Raw genomic sequence first — 21,072 nt, 5'->3', positions numbered from 1 at the left:
AGGTCGCACAACGCCGACTTTGTCCCGGGGAAGGACCAAACCTAGATGGCAGCAAAGCTCTCATCTTGCTTCGGCCTTGCAGCTTAGTCCAGGCCTGTGCCACGGGGAGGAGGAGGTGTGAGTCCCCAAGTCCAGGGCCGCAGTGACATGGTGTCGTTGAGGGGACGCAAACCCAGGGTGCCAATGACAAGTGTCCTGGCTTGGGGAGGTGCTGGGTGCCCCGAGCATCCCACGGGGACGCCCCCAACGTCCTGCCTTCCCCACACTGACACCGTGGAACATTCCTGCGCGGGGGCAGACGGGGAGCGGAGGGGATAGATGCATGGGGAAGATGGATGAGGATGGGGGGGGGCAGTCCCTGTGCAGGGGGTTGGTGACATCTCCCCTCCCCCCCCGCCGTGCCAGGCTGAGGCCTACACGCCCCCCTGAAGCCAGTCTGGGAGTAGCCCCGAGTCACGTGACCTCGATGAATGGCTTTTTTCTTTTCTTTCTTTCTCCCCTCCCCCCGAGGCCCCATCTCTTTAAAAGGGGGCGGGGCCGCAGCCGCCCGCCCCGGAAGTCCCGGCCCCGAGGGCAGAGGGCAGGCGGAAGCGGAAGGAACGGGAGGGGACGGCAGGCAGCGGCATGTCGGCGATCGGGGAGCAGGAGCCCGTGCGGGGCGGCCCCGTGTTCCGGCCCCTCAGCGCCGAGGACGAGGAGCAGCAGCCGGCCGAGATCGAGTCGCTCTGCATGAGCTGCCACCGCAACGTGAGGCCGGGCCTGGACCTGGGGCGGGGGGCCGGGCCGGGCTGGGGTCTGGGGCGGGCCGGGCCTGGACCTGGGGCGGGGGGCCGGGCTGGGCTGGGCTGGGGTCTGGGGCGGGCTGGGCTGGGGTCTGGGGCGGGCCGGGGGGCCGGGCCTGGACCTGGGGTCTGGGGCGGGCCGGGCTGGGCTGGGGTCGGGACCTGGGGCGGGGGGCCGGGCCGGGCTGGGCTGGGGTCTGCTGAGTGTCGCTCCCGGGGCCCATGGTCCCGTGCTTGTCTCTTGCAGGGGGTGACCCGGCTGCTGCTCACCAGGATCCCCTTCTTCAGAGAGGTCATCGTCAGCTCCTTCACCTGCGGCAGCTGCGCCTGCTCGGACGCCGAGATCCAGTCGGCGGGGCGGGTCCAGGAGCAGGGGGTGCGCTACACGCTGGCTGTGAGCGCCAGGCAGGTCAGCCCCGGCCTTCCGGCCTTGGGGGGTGGGGGCCGAGCCCGAGCCCCCGGCCTGGGGAGTCTCCGCGCCCGGGCCGGGGAGGGTGTGGGGGAGCAGGGCGCTGCCCCGGCAGTTCTTAGTGCCCCAGTCGGCCTCTGCCTCTTACTGGCCTGGCCTGCGGCTGCACACACCCTCATCACCCTAGGTATTGCCCAGCCGCTGAAGGGGGGATGCAGTGCCCCGCTGAATTAGCACAGGTTACGCCTGCTGGAATTCAGTGGGTGATTCTGGGCTCTCCACGTCTCTGAAGAGGTGTTTGGTGCCTGTGCAACCTGACAGAAACTATCCTGGGGCTTGAAGGGGATGGCATGTAGGTAGGCAGGGTCTAGCCAGGACCCTAGGACTGTCCGGGATAAAGGACAGCTGTCCGACTATAATATGGCAGCAATTCTGCTTCTCAGACTACTGTAAAGTAACTAATCGTGCCTTTCAAGAAACATCAGCTGCTCGTTAATGGGATGGTCCTGGAAGTACGTTAGTGTAAGATGCCCACTCACAAAACTAGCTAAAACAGGCTGTTTTGTGGAGACTTTGTGAGCATTTGGGGAAGGGAGAGCCAGTGGGTAGATCAGCATTTGCCCTGATTTGTGTGGCATCTGTGGTCAGGAATGATGGATTGTTTTTATGCCAGGTCACTGCTGCTTTGACGTATCTACACTTAAAGGGGGGCAGAGGAGATGGGGATGTCTCGGTGGCAATCATGCAAGTGTGACTTTCAACTGATACATTTAAGTGTATGGGCAGGTAACCAGTGGGAGAGGTAGCCCAGGGTGAGAATGAGCGGAATCTCTGGTTTCACTGGCCCTGTGTGTGAATGACCCTCAGTTGGGAAGGTGGTACCACTCTGTTCCCAATGTGCTTCTCAGGGTTGAATTCATCCTCTTTTGCTCAGCATATGAAGGGTTCTTGGCCTGTTGTAGCTTTATTTTTAATCTTTCTTATAAATTGTTCTGTCCAGGATATGAATAGGGAAGTGGTGAAGACAGACTGTGCCATGGCTAGAATCCCAGAGCTAGACTTTGAAATTCCTGCTTTTTCTCAGAAGGGAGGTAGGTATGAGATCTGAGCTCACATGTGGCTTGGGGTGGCTGGTAAGCAGCTTAGCAGTGGTATAGGTAAACCAAAAACCTTTGGCTACTGGAATAGACAGTTATTCTGTATGTGACTTAGTCTGGACAAGGATTTGGATCTTGGGACATAAATTGATTCACACTGGTACAGCTTCACTGAAATGGGTGCCTGGATGGAGGTGGGTGGATTTAGGCTCTGTTGTATTTTTGTCTTTAAACATGTGTTCGTGTACTCTGGACCCCGATTTATCCAGCTGCTAGTCAGTGTCTAGCATGGAGCTAGCTCCCCCAAATCCTGCAGTGTCTGGGCAAGGGTGTCACAGCCTGGCCCTGAGGCTCTTCTTCCCTCAATAATGCTTTCTGTGTAGAAACAGCTGCCTATAGGAAGTCTGGGCTTCTGCCCACTGACAAGTACATGGTGAATCTGCAGGTGGTGCTGTCTGAGCAGGGAAGAGACTAGCAACACCAGGCCAAGAAAAACAGGAGCTGTTCAGGGTTGTTGCTCTCTCATCTATGAGAATGATCAGTCCTAGGAAGGACTGGTGGGCTAGGAGTGATACATTTAGAAGACTTAAGAACATTGCTCTGGTATGCTTAATGCTGTGATTGGGTCTATTTTCTCCCTCAATCAAGCTCTTACCACTATCGAAGGGATAATTGACAGAGCTGTAGCTGGCCTGGAGCAGGATCAGCCAGTCCGCAGGGTAAGATGTTTTAAGAAGGAATCTCACAACAGATGCCCATTTGCAGATTGTTTGTTTACAAATTCTGTACCTATCACAGTTACACATCCCCTGCTAGATGAGCAGCTGAGAACACTTCTTGGCTTGCCAGTATGTGCCCCCGACAGGCCTATCAATAAGGTCTAAGCTGGTTCCAATCTTGCCTGTCTCTCCTTTGACAGGCAGCAGACAAAGATATGGCAGGAAAAATAGATGAGTTTATTGGCAGACTCAAGCACCTGAAGGAAGTGGATTCTTCTTTCACCTTTGTAAGTATGAGCAGTAGAGTGAAGGCATGCATCTGCCCCTCTCTTTGGGGGCAAACCAGGGAGGATTCCTAAACACTTTCCTACTACTTACCTCTTTGACAGATCATAGATGATCCCTCAGGTAACAGCTTCATGGAGAATCCTCATGCGCCCCAGAAAGATGATGCTCTTGTGGTTACTCATTACAAGAGGACTGCCCAGCAGGATGCTATGCTTGGACTTAAGGTATTATGTCTGGGTAGGGAAGGTGTCTTAAAGTCAGAGAAGTGAGGGGAGGCCTGGCAGGTGTATGTTAGCTCTTCCTTCATTCCTGCTTTGGAGTCCCTGCCCACTGACCCACATTCAACTGCTAGCCTTCCATAGTGGAAAGGCAGGATGCCTTTCAGATCCTATACTTTGCCCTCCTTTAGATGACAGAGGGGATGCTGTTGAGGCCGCCGCCTTTTCCACCCATCCCCAAAGAGTCAGTTTGGCGATTCATGCACAAGAAGAGGCATGAGCTGTATATCTGAGTTGACTGACACTGGTGTGTCTGCTGTTTCAGGCAGAGGAAACTGATGAGAAACCAGCTGACTTTGTGGAGGAGCTGAGGAATGAAGTGAGTAATGTTCCTGGTTGGCTGCCTGGTGCTGTCTGAGTGGGTTGTAGCTGTCCTGATTGCTCTGAGGAGTATATGGTAGTGGGCACACACATAGGGGTACCTAAATTGCCCCATTTGCTGGACTAATTTCAAGCTATAGTGATCAGGGCCATAAATATGTAGACAAACTAAATTCATGTCTGGCTCCTGGTTACAAGACTTTTTGGAAACTTGGTTTAGGTAAGTGCTCATAGCGTAACAGATGAGACCCTTCAACCTGTTCTTGTATTGCAGGTGTTGCAATTCAACACAAACTGTCCTGAATGTAATGCTCCAGCCAACACGAACATGAAGCTAGTGCGTATCCTTCAGATGTGACTGTATGACAAGGGTACAAACTGGCCTCTTTCTCTCTGTGCAGGCAGCCTGGTGCTCTGCCGCTCTGCTTTTCTCTGGCAGAACACAAAGGTCTGACCCAGTATAGCAAATCCTGTGACTCTACAGACCCATCTGAGTGCTGCTTATGGCCTGGAAACAAGCTCATGTTTGAATTCTAATGGATGATCCAGTTAAAGTGGAACAAAAGGCTGGAAACCTACTAGTGCCTGTGAATGTGACTTTTTGCATGGGTGTTCAGCATCTGTGTTGGCACTGACCTGCTAATCTCCTTTGAATGCTCTTCTGTAGAAAGCTGCGACCTCGTATGGCACGGCTGATAGGGTTGGGGAGTAGCTTAGTCCTGTGTAAGGAAGCCAAAAGTTCTGTCTTGGAGGCTTTTTATTTCAGGCAAACTTCCTTAACTGTCTGTCCCAGAAATTCCACACTTCAAGGAAGTGATCATCATGGCTACAAACTGTGATGCTTGTGGGCACAGGACAAATGAGGTGAGCTGCAAACCTGGCCATGCCTTCTTCAGAACAGGGTCTCCAAAGGGATGGACTTTTCTGTCTGTGCCCTGCCTGCACCCCAGTCTCTATCCTAATCTGGCTTCCTAAGTTACATATCGGACAGAGGAGACTGGGGGAGATGGGATGCGACTATTGGACATAAGGTTGTCTTGCCTGATGGGTTATGTTTCAGCACTTTCCTGCCAGGGACTCGGTCACTTGTACTCTCAGGCTGGCCAGTTCCAGGCTGTGTAAAGGCAGGAGCACACAGGAAGATGTTGATCTGATTCCATGGAAAGTTATTAACTTAGTCTGCAGGGAGGATCTGCTTTTTCCAGGCAAATGCAGATAGGTAGGACCACAGCAGCGGAGTGGCGAGTATGGGAACAAATATCTGCAGCTGGAACTGTCAAAATATGTTAATCCTTCAAGTATCAGACTTGGATGACTAACCCTTCTACCCCCCAAAAATCTGTCCTAAACCTTGGGTTGAGGCACTGACCCCAGATCTGGCTGGCCCACTGCAGGGTCTTAGATGCATGAGCAAGAACATAACCAACTTTTAAGGCCAATGTAGTGGCTAGAGGGTTAGTGTCTTGAATGCTGTGTCACCTTGTAAATTAGCTCTACCACCCTGTCTCTAGGTTAAATCAGGAGGAGCAATAGAAGCACTGGGTACCAGGATCACCCTTCGTATTACACACCCTTCCGACATGATGAGAGATATACTAAAGGTAACCTCCTCCTTCAGATATCTGACAATCTCTAGATGGGACCTCCTCCTTTCCATTTAGCCTTGCTGATGCACAGAGTGGGGTCTAGCTGGGGTTTCTAGGATTTATTCCTGGCTCACTGTCGACTTTATGTGGTCTTAGCTCTTCCCTCAGAGGGAAGCCACTCTCTAAGGAGTTGAGTGGACAGCCGTTTTGGGTGACCAGGAACTAAACATGCCCCTTTCTCTGCAGTCAGAGACATGTAGCGTGGAAATTCCAGAGCTGGAGTTCGAGCTTGGAATGGGAGCGCTGGCAGGGAAATTCACCACTCTGGAAGGGCTGCTGAAAGATATCCAAGATCTGGTAAGTGGCCCAGATTAAGCCCTTGTTTCGGTGAGGTCTGTACCTGTAGTTGCATTTGGGATACATGGACACCCAGGATCTAACTCTCAGTGCTGAGTACCTGTAGCTTCCTGTGGACTTGGATATGCAGAGCAAGTCCTCAGCACCACTGACCACCCTGTTACACTGCAGCCTTCACTCACCTTGCCTGGAGGAGGGCCTGGAGAGCACATCAGCCACACACAGTGGCTTGCAGGTTCTTCTGGGATTGTTCTTCCAGAATTCCAATTCCTGCCCTTCTCCGTGTTTCACAGCAACCATTCTTGTAGACCCTGCTCCCTCTAGAGCCAGTCAGTGCCATCCTGCATGAACCAGAGGGTTACTTGGGAACAGCAGCAATCCCCTCCTCCCTAGGCTCTGGGTGTGCTGCCAGCCCAGGATCTTTCCCTCTAAACAACTGAGGGTAGCTCTGATGAGATGTGGCCTACTCTGTTCTGGGGGCACTGTGTTCACTGGAAGGTGGGCTGTAGAACTGCGTTTCTGTGGTCATATTTGATGGAACTGACAGTGTCCCTCTAGCTCCTGGATAAAGTTCTGAAAGCAAAAGGATTTGTAACCTGTACACACTGAGATCGTGCTGTATAGGGCCTCTTCACTGCAGATGTTGACTCTTAAGAGGAGTCCTCTGAGCTGAGCTGGAGGACTTAGATAGGAACGAGCCCTTGGTCTCTAAAGGAAATGAGCTTTCAAAAGCCTATTATGGGTTTCTAGACTGATCAGCATGCTATCCTAGAAGGCTGCTAACTCCTGTTAGCTTGTGCCCACCCACTTCCTAGAACACAATAGGCTGGGCATGGGCCATGTGTAGGTACCACTAAATATTCCACAATGGTAACTTAGTGCGGCAGTATGACACAGCCTGTTTCCTGTTGCAGGTTGTGAAAAACCCCTTCACTCTGGGGGACAGCTCTACTCCAAGCAGAGTGGAGAAGTTCCGTGAGTTTGGCAGAAAGGTGCATCAGGTTAGTACCTTCTTGATGTCCTGTTCAAATTGAACCTGGCAAATGACTGACATGGTCAGATGCATTCTTCAGCAGCATTGCTGCAAGTCTGAAAGCATGTGACTTTTTGTGGAATCTTTGCAGGCGTGTAAGTTTCTCCCGCATTACCCAGCCATCCTGTCCACCCTCCTGTCTTCCACCAATTTCCTATGTAGCCATGCTATAAACCTTCTGCAGAGGGAGGGTTTGTGGCTCCTCTTTCATGATCACTGATACTGCTCCATATATTGTTAGGTAGGAAGCACCTCCTAACACAACCTGCTTACATCCAAGGAAGGCAGCAATCCTGAAGCTTGCCCTGTCCTCAAACCATCACACGAGCTAGACTAAAGACATTCAGTGCCCCTTCTCTGGGCCACCAAAGTGTTGGACAGAGCTTTGTCACTGAAATGACACAAACCTGCCATGCTGCGAAATAGTCCAGGCCAAAAGGGTCTTAACTTTCTATGTGCATTGAGCTAATACTCTGTGGCACCTCCTTGCCCAGAGGTTCCTCAACTCAGGTACATATAACTATATACATCGTGGACTTAGATCAAATCACTAGCTGTATTATAGTATTCCAGTAGCAGCACGTTCAGAAAAGTAATCTGATAAGGCTTTGGCTCTTTCTCCCAGCATGCAATGATCCAGCTGATGAGGTGAAGATAGAGCACTGCATGCTTGGGAGATGGAGCCACAGCCATATTAGATCACTGTTTCCTTGCCCCATGCTGGCAGCTATGAGAAGCTGCACCTCTACAAGCCAATGACAATCTGCAGATAGTACGTTTCTTGAACATCATGTACAACAGGATTGGGACACAAGCTCTTAGTTTGCTACACAAGACTATTCAAACTTTCAAATGTTGCAACAAGTCAGGCTATGAACAGGGACGAGATAGCAAAGCACTGCTCTCATGCTGCTTCCTATGCCTGGAACTGTGTCCTGCACCCTCACCTGTCCTGTCTTGAGTGAATGCTGTTCTGCACAAGAAATGTTCTGGCTGTCTGTAAAACACTGCATTGTATAGTGCTGTGTAACCCTTCTGTAGCTCCTGAGGTAGCATTCCTGCATGGGGGAATGTGCTGTGGACAAAATGCAGCAGGGACCTGATTGACCATTGCTAAAATAGAGTTTCCAGGACCTGACATGCTCTTTTTTTTTGCAGAAGTTGCTGATGATCTGTCTCTCTTTTCTCAGATTCTGGAGGGTCACATGGAGGCTCATTTCATTCTGGATGATCCGGCAGGGAACAGCTACCTTCAGGTAGAGTATGGAGCACTTGCCATGAGACTTCCCAGTAGGGTCTTCTGCATCAGTCATTCAGTAATCCGCAGATGCGCCTCTCCCGAGCTCTTCAAAACAACCAAGGAAATATTTGGTGGTGGAGTGAGGGGAAAGAATTGGTTTGTTTCACCTCCATGCCCATGTACCTGGACTTCTGTTGGCTACATTCCAGAAGGTGATCCCATTAAGGAAAGGTGATCCTGTTGGTGGTAGGGGGGGAAAAGAATCAGATGCATGGTTCTTCAGGGGGCTGAGAGTTAGGACCCTGGAGTCTTTTTTTTTTTTTTCTCTCTGACTTGTTTGAGTGTGGGCAAGTCATTTGATCTCACTGCCTCATATAACTTTCTTCAAAAAGGGGCTAATACTTGCCTTCCTAAAGGAGTGTGAGGCTCAACTACTGTCTGTAAAATGCTTTATGATCCTTGGCTGAAACTGGCTGGAGAAGTGGGGTGGGGGTGTGTGGATTGGGGGAGGGGGGCTAGGCTGTGACCATACTGAAGCACAATTAACTTTCACTCTTTTTCTTTAAACCAAAGAATATATATGCACCAGAAGAAGACCCAGAGCTAAAAGTAGAGCACTACGGACGCACGTTTGAGCAGAATGAGGAGCTGGGCCTCAATGACATGAGAACTGAGGGCTATGAAAGTGGGCCAACCTCAGAGCGGTAGCAGCACAGGGAGGGGTGGAAAAACCAAACTCTAAGTTATTACTATTGTAATAGGGCTAATGAAGTGGCCTGTTTGCACTGGAGGCAAGCTTTTTCTTTGGGGGGGGGACAGTTGGAGGGCGCAGACCTTTAAAGTCAAAAGTGGCGAGTCTGTTAATGACCTTATTGTGGAGGTTTATACTGCCATAAAGAAAAAATAAAAACAGTGTGTGCACCTGGCTTTCAGTGGTGTTTGTTTATCGTCCTCTCCAGGTGTATAGTGCACCCTGGGGGGGCAGTAGAACCCCTCTGCTCCTAGGCGGTGGTGGTAGAGCGCTGGTTAGCAGCTGCCCGGTGACGTGATGGCTCAATTATACTGGTAAAAGGGACCCCCCCCCTCCCCCGTAAAGCAGGCAGGGTCTTGCTGTTGCTTAGCAGGAAGGGTGTGTGCGGCTGTGCTCACAGCTGCCAGGACTCCAAGCGGGGGGATGGGGGGGATGAATTCAGGCCCCCCAACGCCTAGTGGGGCGGCCCCCCCTCCCGCAGGGCGGGGCGCTGCAGGGTGCACACCTTGCTGGCAATGCACAGCACGCGGGCGCGCAGCCTGGTTTAGCGCAGGGTCAAGGGGAGGCCCGAGTTCCCTGCACCAGCCCCGCTCCAGCCGCACGTGTCCCAGCCGCCCCCCGCCGCAGCCGCCCGTCACTCAGCTGTGTGGGCGGAGCTCTGGCCGGGCACCCCCCCTTCCGCCGGAAGTGCCCGTCCCACGTGGGAGGGGCGAGGCCAATCCGTTTCCGGTGCGCGCAGCGCGCGGCATTTTGTCCCCGCGCCCCCACCGTCGGTGCCGCTCCGCGATGGCGGCGCCGGGCCTCTCCAAGGCCCAGTACCTGCGGCGCTACCTGGACGGGGCCGCGGGCGAGGGTGCGGGCGCGGCCGGGCCGGAGCGGGGCAGGCGCAAGCAGAGGAAGCAACCGCCGGGCGGCAGCCGCAGGGGGTGAGTGTGTCCCCCCGCTTCCGGGATCCCCGCCCCCGGCATCCCCGGGCCGGGCCGCCCCCTCCGGCACTCCGCCGCCGCGGGCTCCCCGCTGCCCCCCAAGGGTTCCCCAGCTCCCCCTGCCCGGCCCGTGGTGCTCCCGGGAGTGGGGCCCTGCCCCGGGTCGGCTGCAGGGGGTCGGGCTAGGCCTGGCTGGGGCGGGGCGCACTCCGCCGTTCACCTGCCCTGGCGGGGCTCGCTGCTCGCGCCTTCACACGGCGCCGGCCGGCGCGGGCGCGGCCTGGGCAGCTCTCCTCGGGTCCCCGGGGGCAGCTGCACGGCCGGCGGGGCGGGGCGGGGCGGGGTTTGCAGGGGCAGGCCCCGCATGGCGGGGTGCAGGGCCCCGCATCCCACCGCTCTGTGCGCACCCTGCGATGGACAGCCGCCTGTGCGCCGTGAGCGTGCCGAGCACGGGGAGTGTGTGTGTAAGTGCGTGAGACACAGCGTGAGTGTGGGCAGATGCTGAGCGTGCCGCACGCTCTTCAGACAGCAGCTGGCAGCAGCCCGCACTGAGGCCGAAGACGGTGCCCAGGCAGCGGTTGTTCCTCCACCCCAGCTCAGCCCAGACCTGCACACAGGTGGGGGGACGGAGACACCCCGACATCAGCTCCTGCTTCCCTCCCTGCCTCTCCCCCAGCAGCCGCCCCTGCTGCCGGCATGCCTGCCCAGAAGCCACGACAGTTTTTCTGTGGCAAAAGTGTGGGGGAATATAGGAAGCTGTGTGTGTACTGAATGATGTCTTCCCTTTTTCTTTCCAGTCCACTCCACTGTTCCTTTCTACTCTGCCTCCCTCCTTTGTCTCTCTGTTTTTAAGACATTGTCTTAACTAGCTCCTCTGCCTGGCTTGGCCCAGCTCCACCACCACATAAACACAGAACAACAATAATCCTGTCCAGTCTGTGTCTTCCTTTGCACACCTGACTTTAGTCTGCTGAGAAACAGAAACTGAAAGCCCAGAACTTTCAAGAAGCAAGAGCTGGTAGTTAGGCTGGACAGACTAGAGCCATTCATTCATTTTTATGAGACTGTAAGTGTAGGTTTAGCATGTTTGCGATGAGATTTAATTGTAACAAACGAGAGAGACATTTTAGTATTTTATTGATGATTTTTTAAAAAATCAAAAAAAATCTGATTTAAATAAAAAAAAATCTGGGGTTTTTTTAATTAAAAAAAAATCATAGATTTTTATCCACCCTGCTTCTGGCCTTGGAATCTGTGAGATTGCTTGCCCCCCCCCTCCCTCCTTAAGGATTTCCAAGTAACTCCTTTACCAGGGAGCCCCCCCAGGTACCACCTCCACTCTGAGCACCCCAGCCTCAGTGTATGTTGCAGGATTGGGGCTTGTGTAGCTTCTTTTCTTGCTCCCCCTGCCCTGTTCATGGGGTACAGGGAGAGATTTGTCTACAGCATCACCCCCAAGTGGCTGATTGGGGTAGTTGCTGTCACCACAGTGGACTGTGGGGTGCCAATAGCAACTGCTGTGGCTCTGTCTTGGCAATGTTCCTTCCTTTGCCTGCCACCTGAGTTGGATACATTGGACACAAATACCCCTTATTGCTTCATCTACTTTGTATTCCCCTGACCCATGGTCATTTCCTAATGCTGCGGCCTTTCTTTCCCTTGTCTCCAGGATGCGAATAGTGGATGATGATTTGAGCTGGAGTAGCATTTCTGTTGCACAAGAGAAAGAGGAGGAGGAAGAGGATGAAGGGGACATGCCTGTGGTGGGTACTCAAGGGTTGGGAAGCTTGTGCTATCAGAAACCAAATTATTAATTTTATTCAGCACCCTTTCAGACTTCTTGCTATCACCATGGGGAAAACGCTTGCCAAGCACTGCCCTGAGGGATTGGCTGCCCATGCAATTGGACAAAGGGAATAACTTGTCTGGTTTAACTGTAGACAGATCTCAGTAGCACCCTAGAAAGGATGATACTTTGCATTCAGCTATTTTATATTTGCATTGCAGTTGATCTAGAGGCTTAAATCAGATTGGAGCCTCTTTGTGCTAGACCTTGTACACTATCAGCAAAGGGAGCATTTGGTAAACTATTAGGGGTAAGGACTGTTGTTGTTACATCTCTCTCTTGAATTTAAAAAAACCTCACAAAACATTATAGCAAAGAGAGAGAGCAGCTGACACGGCAACGCTGCTGTTCTGTAAGGGGTTTTCAGAAATAGAAAGTAAAATTGACCAATAGCATAAGTGGGTACAACTCTGATGGCTGTAATCAGTGACAGATTTGTCCTGGCTGCACAAGGGTTATTTTACACGACACATCCAATAGAGAATGCAGGATGCCCAGTGTGAAGGTCTCAAAGTGCTTTACAGTTACTAATTATGCTTCATGACTCTTGTCTCTTTTTGGGGTAGTTGCTTCCTAGATCATATTCTCCTTTGCTTTGTCTAGTTCAGGTTCCAATGACATAATGTAAGTAGATAGACTGTAACTAAGAACTTTTAATAGTATGCTATTGAATTAACTATGATATTTTTAAAAGCCTTTATTTGAGTTACTAGCAGCACGTGAGATACTGAAAGATTTTTTTAAAAATCCAACTTTTCACTTTATGATGTTTGCGTTTCACTTCAGTGAAATTAGGCCGATCAGTTTCACTTATTGCTTCTTCTGCACTAGACCGTCTTCAATGTCTTGTGAACACAGAGTGTTTTGATCTAAAACTTTCTTTCAAACAAACAAAACCAAGAAGTTCTCATTGGAACTGATAGAAATGTTTTCAGGATTTTTAAATAGTTTTTGCTAATTCCTGTTTTTGAGCCAAATCTAAATTTTGAGCTTAGACTGCTTGGAATGGTGGGCCTTTAGAGATGGATTTTTAAATGAAGAAGAAGTAAGTGGAGAGCTATTGCAAAACAAAAGCAACAGATGAGAGAAATATTCTAAAAAGTTTTAAAACAATCACTTTTAATGAAATCAAATAAGCCTGTGCCATTGATGTTCTAAGCTAAACTTTGCCTCTGAAGTAGTAAGGGATGTGTTCTGTTCTGGAGCTACAGAGAACAATGCAGATTTTAACAGTATTGAATGTTTTGTTGTTGGTGTGTAAGAAGTCTGTGTAGCAGAATAATGGAGGGTTACGGGTATACCACATTAGTTGCCTGAGTGTGTTTATTTTTGAGAGTAGAACATTTCCTTGGTTGTAACTCTGCTACGTTTCTTTCAGGTGGCAGAGTTTATTGATGAGCGTCCAGAAGAAGTGAAACGGATGGAAGAATTCCGGACAAATAATAAATGGAAACTTTTAGGAGGTAAGTTTGGAGTCGTGGTTGTTTTAACACCAGCAAACTACAGTGTGGTACAATACTCAAAAATATAGTAGGTCCTTGTTCCAAAGAAATTACACTCTAAAAAAAGATATGTAGAAGATAGGAAACACTGGGTAACCCAGAGATGGAGAGGGCTTAGGTTTTATAGCGTTTTCATTCCACATTTAAATACATATATCTTCTTATGCACCTCACAGAAGAAAAGAGCTTTCAAGAGGGACTTGACCAAGAGAGGAGGTGTGGTTTGGAAGAGATGTTCCCCAGGAAAGGGGCAGCATGGGAAGTTGCATGTGGAGAGTGATAGAAGGAAATGAACAAGAGGTTCAGGGCTGGCATTGTACAGAGAACAGAGGGGCTGATGGGATACAATAGAACACAGTTTGAGATAAAGCCAATAGCTTCAACTTGTCTTCAGCAAGCAGATGCTCTGCAATTGTGAGGTCATCATTGATGGAATTGAGGGTGAAGGTGGATGTAGTTGTGATCTGTAGAAGATGTGAGGGCAGGTGCCCTCTTAGTTGATTGCAGGGAACCCTGTCTGACTTCACCTAGGGGCGGGCCATGTCTGGGCTAACTTTCCATCCTCCTCCCCTGAGGGATGTACCTCTGCAAGCTGAAAAATGAAACACGAAGAGTGAAAGCACGTAAAACGTTCAGTACCCCATAAATCCTGAGATGTTCTGTCAGTGTGTGGAGGAATCTAATTGATGATTTTTTTTTTTTTTTTTACTAAGATCAGAATGAAGATTCACAAAGCTCAGACCTTTCTCTAGCTGCCAAGTCTACAGTGAGGTATGGGGCTTTGCCTGGGCTTGTGGTTACCTGGTTCTCTTTTATTTTGCATGGTACTTTGTTTTCAGTGCAGCCCCTTTTATCCCCGGTACCTTTTATCTTAAGGTATTTTACAATTAAACCTTGTGACATTTCTATGATGTAGGTAAGGGATGTATACGGATTGCTTTATTCCCTGCTAAAATTAATTTATGTCGGCAGAGAAAGCAGCTGTGTAATACAGTGTACACAAATAATATACAACCCTTTAATACCGGAATCAAAGGTTTATTCCATAGTCATTTAAACATGTTGGGAAAATGTAGGTGATACGAGCTGCTGAGCAAAGCTGTAATGTGGTGAGGACAGTAGGGTTCCCTCCTGTTTTAATAACTGCCTTGGGATTTTTATATTGTAGATTTTCGCATGACTCCTGGAAACATTCAGACTTCCCATAAAATCTGTTTCAGCCCCTTCCACTATTAAGTGTCATGTTGGTCACTAAAGTGATTCTGGTAGAACCTAAAGGTTTGTCTACACTAGAAGTGCTACAACAGCGCATCTGATGAAGATGCTCTGTGCCGATGGGAGAAGTTTCCCACCGACATTACACTGTCAACGCCAGCATTTATGTGGGTGTAACTTATGTCACTCGGGGGTGGTTTATTCACACCCCTGAGTGACATAAGTTACGCTGACATAAGCTGTAATGTAGATATAGCTTCAGTGTGAACCAAGCTGGAGCTCAGAGGACCCAGGTATAGGAGCCCTTTTGAGGTTTGTGGAGTGGTAGTGACCGATCAGAGGTGACAAGTTCAAGCATTAATCTACAAACATCCATCTGTGAAACTCAGACCTAAATGTGAATTGTTAATCAGAGCTTCGTTCAGGAGGGCCATTAACACCCTTTAAACCCTGCTGGCTGCTTTACAAACATCTTTTTTTGTTTTTATTTCCAGTTCAGAAACCACAAAACAAAAGAAAATTAAACACTCTCCTGAAGCATCACCTCCCAGGAGAGGTCGTCATGACTCGCCTGAGTTTTCTCCACCCAGGAAGCAGCGCCATGACTCTTCAGATGAGTCCCCACCCCGGAGGGGACGGCGCGACTCCCCGGACCTGTCCCCGCCCCGGAGGGGGCGGCGCGACTCCCCGGACCTGTCCCCGCCCCGGAGGGGGCGGCGCGACTCCCCGGACTGTTCTCCGCCGCGGAGGGGGCGCCGCGACTCCCCGGACCTGTCTCCCAAGAGACTTCATTCATTGTCGGGGAAAAAAAGCAACAAAGCTATGGAGAAATCACTAGCAGGAGGAATCCAAGGAGAGCGATCTCATCTGAGGTCTGTCTTCCCAGACAAGTCTTCACCTCATTGTAAGCGGCAGATAACGCCTGATCATTCACCGCCCAGGAAGAACAGAGACAATTCTGACCTAGCCACATCATCATCTCAGAGAAAGAGGACTGGATCACCTAGTGGGCTGAAAAAACAGAGCAGCACAAGAGGTGAGTGTGTATGAGATCATCCCATGCTAGCCATGTGCTCTTGGGAACAGCAAGTCACTCAAGTTCGTGTTATTTCTAACATTTGTCAGGCTCCAGTCTGTGACAGTGTTACACTGCTGCCAGCTGTGGTATTTGGAATCAGTGTTTCACACTTTTTCTTGGTAAGTTAAAGATGGTAGGACTTACACTTACCTTACAACAAGTACAAAAATCCCCAGTATTGAACATTTTGTAATGGTAAAGCTAATTCTCACAGTCCTATTCTGTAGAGTCAGACTGAGCAAGGGGTTAAAAATCAACCCAAAGTGACTAGGCATGCCTTAAAGATCTGTACTAAAGGCAAACTGTGAATAAAAGGAACCACACACAAAGTGAAGAAGTTTTAAAACACACGCTAGCTAACGTTAACAAAATCCTTTTTTCTCCTGGGTGAAGACCTGGCCCAAGGGACAGCAGACCCAAAGGAAATAGCCTCATTCCTGAATGAAGGTATTGGAGCAGTGCTGATTATATCTCAGTATTTATCAGTATTTTTATAGGTATAAGAAAAGGGATTTTCAAAATAACTTCTAGGTACCACTTGGGGCTGGGCTCAGAGTTTGATACAAAGTTCTAAAGGGAGTGCCCTGGGCGTAGCTGTCTGAGTGCCCTGTTATCGCATAGCATGTTTGACATCTCTTCTTCTGGTTCCCATGCTGGCTTGCTCAGCTCTGCAGACACACCCCTCAGACGCTCGGGTGTTTAGGCTTTTACAGGACTACAAATGGTAATTCTTCTGTGATTATAATTTGGTGTCCCGATGTTATTGCAGGCTTTTCTCCAGCCAATAAAAAGCCTAAACAGGCTCCGTCACCTAAAAGGCGCCAGAGGCATGACTCTGATTCTTCACTGCCACAGAAGAGTTCTCACAACTCGTCTGATTCTGACCTTTCTCCACTGCGGAACAGTCGCAGACCAGGCCTGCTACACCGTGACTCTCCCTCCAAACTCTCTCCTCCCAAGAGAAATCGGAACCCACCCTCAGATTCCGATTTATCTCCTCCCCGAAGGAGTCGGGCAGATGGAAAGAGGCTCCATGGTTCAAGGAGCCCTCCTGACCCCTTGCCTCCTCGTCGAGGCTGGGACTCTAAAAGATCTTTCCAGGGGGAGAGAGGAGAGGACCAGAGGGTAAGGACTTGGGTTTTTGGCATCTAGTCTGTAAAACACTTGCTGCGTCACATTTGAGTAATCTAGTGGAGTCTAGCCTGTAAGGTACAAGCTTCCCTTCGTGCTTCACCCTTGTCCTGCAGTGAACATTGCTGGGGTGAGTGAATAGCTCTGTCCTCTTGGCCCATTCAGTCTTGTGTGTCTGCTGAGGGTGCGCACTAGGAGGCCAGCTATTGCCCTGAGGAAGGGGGTTGGACTGAGATCACCGGCTCATTACATGGATGGGCCTCAAAGCAGCTTTCAGCTAGGGATAATGTGTGGTGTCCCTTTTTGATTTGCAGGCCAGCCAGATGCTCTCTGGAGGTAAAGCTGGCTTGGTGTCAGCCGACCTGCTGCGGAAAGAACAGCAGGACCTCAGGAGACATGACAGAAAAAACAAGCACTTGGAAGGTACAGGTTAATAAGACTGTAATGGGCAGCAACCTGTTTTCTATCTACAGCCTGCTTCCTACCGCCGTTTCTGTGCTGTTGTGGTGGGCCCTGGTTGAGGTGCTGCTCTGTGGGGTAGCATCTAGGCACTTTGAAAGGCCTTCATGGGTGGTGGCCGTGGGGCCTGTAAAGTAAATGAAATGTAAATGGTGGGGGGCTCCCCCCGAGCACTGCTCCCCATGAGACAATAGAGAGGGCTGAAGCTTTTGGGACTTGTATCAGGGTTTTAGGCAGGCTCAGCCTGAGCGCTTCAGAAAAGAGCAGGGTCAGAGGGAGATTTGGCGGGGCTGACCCACACGGAGAGTTGTGGGGTCAGTGGCTAGAACCTGGTGGTTGTGGTCCTGTCGTTATGGGCTGGTGAGCTCTTTCTGAGGTTGGAATACTTTAACAAAACAAGACCTGCACCCACCAGCCAACACACAAGGCTGTTGAAGTGATGAACTAAATTGACTGAGAGTTTGGGAGTGTTCTAAAATGACTAGCCCACCATTTCTCATGTCTTCAGCTGAATCCCAGAATGCTGAAACAGTCTTCCGAGACAAGTCCGGCCGCAGGAGGGACCTTACGCAGGAACGACTTGAGCAGCAGAAGAAGGCGGAGGCAAAATCGGAGAGAGATGAACTCTATGCCAAGTGGGGCAAGGGGTAAGAAGCCCCAGAGTTCAATAGCAAACTGTTCAGTCCTCCTATTCCCTCATGGCGTAACATTCTCTGTCCCTCATGGCGTAACATCTTTGCTGCCAACAAAGGCGGTAGTTGTTATGGTGGTTTTAGTGATATGAGTGCAGGCCCCTTGTGACTCCTTTTGCAGGGCCTGTTGACCAGGCACTGAGATTCTGGGTTTGAACCTGTGACCCGGATACCAAATGTTCTCTATCATTTTAAGATTCATCTCTTGAATCTTCCTGTCCTGTACTGGTATGTGGATTGTGAGGGCTGTACACTTGTTGGCAGCACCGGATTTGTAACCAGCCGTGCATACCCAGCAAGCAACAGGATGTGTCCTTGGACTGACTTGCTCTAACACAGGGGTTCTTAAACTTTTTTTGCTGGGACCCCCTTTGAAAATATTTCAGGCTGTGATGACCTCCCCAAAAAAGTGAGGACTCCCCTCCCCCCATGCCATGCCACTCTTACATCTGTGCTGCTGCTCGGGCCAGCACCGTTTTCAGAGCAGGGCATCCATCCAGTGGCTCTTCGGCCACCCAGCTCTGAAGGGCTCGATCTGTCAGCCGCGTGCATTGCTGACAGCCAGAGCCCCGGAATGCATGGGGGCTAACAGCTCGTGACCCCCCTGTAATAACCTGGCGACCCCCAGCTTGAGAACCCCTGCTCTGACGTAAGGCTTCATATGTTTCTTTTCCAGCCTGGCTCAGAGTAGGCAGCAGCAGCAGAATGTGGAGGATGCAGTAAAGGAGATGCAGAAGCCACTGGCTCGTTACATCGATGACCAAGACTTGGATCAGATGCTTCGAGAGCAGGAAAGAGAAGGGGACCCCATGGCCAACTTCATCAAAAAGAAGAAGGCCAAAGAGAGCAAGGATAAGAGAGGTTGGGGTGTGCTTACGTTATGGGAGTTTTGGGCGCCAGTGATGCATTGGCGAGCACGGCTCCTGTTAGTAAATACATAGCACAAGACTCACTGTAATGGGATCGTCCGTTACCTGGCGGATGTTGGTGCAGGAGCGGTAATGAATGACTCGCTGTACTGTTGTTGGCCTGCTGTGTTCTGACTGGCGTAGGGACCAGGTGAACAAAAGTGCTGTGCTCTTAGGAACCAACAGAGTTAAACTAGATTAAAGGTATTATTTGGAAGTTGTCTCCAGGAATAATGGTCAGCTCTCAGCAGGCTGGCTGGCTGGCTCAGCATTCAGTGCATGTGTATATACGCTGTTTTAGATTGATGTTCATGTAACCACATGGTTGGGCTGAAATAGTAATGGATTATATTGCTGCTTTTTTCTGTCTCTCTAGAAAAGCCCAGGTACAGTGGACCAGCACCTCCCCTCAACAGGTTTAACATATGGCCTGGGTATCGCTGGGACGGGGTGGACAGGTAGGCATTCCTAATATGTTTGTGTTGGACTGAGCATGGCAGTAGAGGAAATAGATGGGCCTGTGTAGAGGTTACGTGTTAGACTGAAAATCCAGACAAAGGCATGGGGCAAGCATACCGTAATGCCTGCACACGAGGAGTTCTCACACAGTCTGTTAGGTTGATGAGCTTCCAAAACTATTTTTTATTTGTTATGTGAATTTCATGCCAGGGTGAGGTACTAGATCAAGAGCCGTGAAGAGTGAACTCCTCTGTTGACTAGCACAACAGGGGCAGTCTGGACAAACAGCACTGCAGGCTTCTCCTTAGAATGGCTTGAATTTTTTGTGGTGAAAAATGGCTTTTTATTGATATAGAAATGTTTGTATATGCAAGTTTAAAAATAGTTGTTCCAATTGAAATGATAAATTGTTGGGTTTCAGTTTTTTGCAGGTGTGTGCTCCCTTTTCTCTTCCCCTTTCCCACCCTCCCCCTCTTTTTTCCAGTGGGGGAGGGAAGGACCCCAAACCAGTATTTTTCATATTGAATATATATATTGAATATAAACTGAACTGAACTACCACCAGGTGGCATCAGCTGTTGTTAACTACAGATGGGGCTGAAACTGAGTCAGCAATCTAGACATGGAAGGCGATCTATAATAGAGAGTTTGAGCCATCTAGTTGTTCCAGAAGGTTTCGTGTCTCAGAAATGGCTTGGTATAGTGTATTGTCCTCCAACCCACACTCTCGTTGATATTGTTTTGTAGGTCCAATGGGTTTGAACAGAAGCGCTTTGCCAGGCAAGCCAGCAAGAAGGCAGTTCAGGAGCTTGCATATAAGTGGAGTGTTGAGGACATGTGAACGAAAGAGAAAACTGGATGGAAGTCAGCTCCTGGCTCAGCGTCGGGGAGAAGGAGACCTCAGAACACCTAGTGCCATTGCCAGAGCTGTAAGAAATGGTTCATTCTTCCCTGATCACATCCTCTCCCTAGCATTCAGCATTCAAATGGACCTCCTGGGGATGGCAAAACTGTCTCTAACGGAATATTCAAGATGCTCCTGGAAGAGGATGAAAACAGGTCACTCTGTCCAGTCAGGCAGGGGGAGGAGAAGGAGGAAACTTTGAGTCCCTTGGTCACAGAGAATAACTTCACTGGGAGCAGCCGAAAGGTTGAATGCAGTGAGAAAGTGCAATATCCAGCTACCTGCCGGAAGAGTTCTGCTCCTCTTGGATCCACAGTGAGATGCAGAAGACGCATCAGTTTCTGGCATTAATTTTTTTAACAAATTGTATATAAATATATTTGTAACCTTATTGTCAGCTACATTCTTGGTCCCCTGGAAGTGTTTTTGGGATCTGCTGATTTTCAGTTGTGTCCCAAATCTCAGGTGCTTCTATGGGGTGTGGAGGGGATTAAAGGAAACTCATTCATAGAATAATTATGCTTTTTTGTGTCAAGATTGCAAACTGGAAATTGAGATTTCAGCTGTGGGCAGCTCAACAAGTTTTTGCCATTTGGGCCCTTCCTAAGCTGGTAGGGGCAGAAACTCTTTTGTTGTATTTGACAACAAACCCATCCTGGCTAGAAGCTCTGGCAGCTGGTCTGGGTTAACTGCTTATGGAAAGATGCAGTTAATGGTGGCTTTAAATGTATTACCCTGAATGTGATTTTCTTTTGGGCATCTGATGGCAATGGGTTGGTCTCTACTGAGACGTCTGACAGTGTCCTGGATGCTCTCAAGCTTGCTTGGCAGTTGCTTTGTCACAGCATTGCTGAAATCTAACTTTCAGAAAAGAGGACTGCTCTGCTCTGATAAAACATGCCAAAACTCTGAGCCACAGCAAAGGTAGAGACAGTTTGGCCTGGTCCCTGCTGTTGAGAAGGCACCTCTGATCACAAAGGCAGCTGAAGTTTTCTCTTCCTTTACTTTGAAGAGAAAATGTGTCAAATGCCCCAGCTGTTTTCATGGAAGGTCCTTGTTTTAGGAGCAGTCTGTGTCTTGTGCTAGGCTAT

The 21,072-nt window shown here is 49.9% G+C and overlaps 2 protein-coding genes across 4 annotated transcripts; both read left to right on the top strand.

Moving 5' to 3' along the window:
- The first annotated feature begins 568 nt into the window (after positions 1-568).
- On the top strand, positions 569-9,037 carry ZPR1 (ZPR1 zinc finger). 2 transcript variants are annotated; one of them, XM_067565894.1, is made up of 14 exons: positions 569-747; positions 1,030-1,191; positions 2,192-2,282; positions 2,937-3,007; positions 3,208-3,294; positions 3,397-3,519; positions 3,839-3,892; positions 4,169-4,235; positions 4,688-4,758; positions 5,406-5,495; positions 5,727-5,837; positions 6,752-6,838; positions 8,029-8,126; positions 8,684-9,037. In XM_067565894.1, the coding sequence occupies exons 1-14, from the start codon at positions 625-627 to the stop codon at positions 8,715-8,717; spliced, it is 1,269 nt and encodes a 422-aa protein (XP_067421995.1). In that variant the 5' UTR covers positions 569-624; the 3' UTR covers positions 8,718-9,037. The 2 variants fall into 2 exon arrangements, with proteins under 2 accessions (XP_067421995.1, XP_067421986.1); XM_067565885.1 differs by having other exon boundaries at positions 578-747; positions 8,061-8,126.
- Positions 9,038-9,606: 569 nt separating this feature from the next.
- On the top strand, positions 9,607-21,037 carry BUD13 (BUD13 homolog). 2 transcript variants are annotated; one of them, XM_067565863.1, is made up of 11 exons: positions 9,607-9,787; positions 11,457-11,550; positions 13,012-13,096; positions 13,849-13,906; positions 14,845-15,386; positions 16,198-16,553; positions 16,874-16,982; positions 17,527-17,665; positions 18,387-18,571; positions 18,995-19,076; positions 19,825-21,037. In XM_067565863.1, the coding sequence occupies exons 1-11, from the start codon at positions 9,648-9,650 to the stop codon at positions 19,916-19,918; spliced, it is 1,884 nt and encodes a 627-aa protein (XP_067421964.1). In that variant the 5' UTR covers positions 9,607-9,647; the 3' UTR covers positions 19,919-21,037. The 2 variants fall into 2 exon arrangements, with proteins under 2 accessions (XP_067421964.1, XP_067421974.1); XM_067565873.1 differs by lacking the exon at positions 9,607-9,787 and adding an exon at positions 10,218-10,251.
- The last annotated feature ends 35 nt before the right edge of the window (positions 21,038-21,072 follow it).

The sequence above is a fragment of the Emydura macquarii genome, unplaced genomic scaffold (assembly GCF_026122565.2).
Source record: "Emydura macquarii macquarii isolate MOO-44397 ecotype Brisbane River unplaced genomic scaffold, CSIRO-AGI_Emac_v2 contig_312, whole genome shotgun sequence".
In the NCBI taxonomy this organism is placed as follows: Eukaryota; Metazoa; Chordata; order Testudines; family Chelidae; genus Emydura; species Emydura macquarii.
This window is presented reverse-complemented; position numbering and strand designations above follow the sequence as displayed.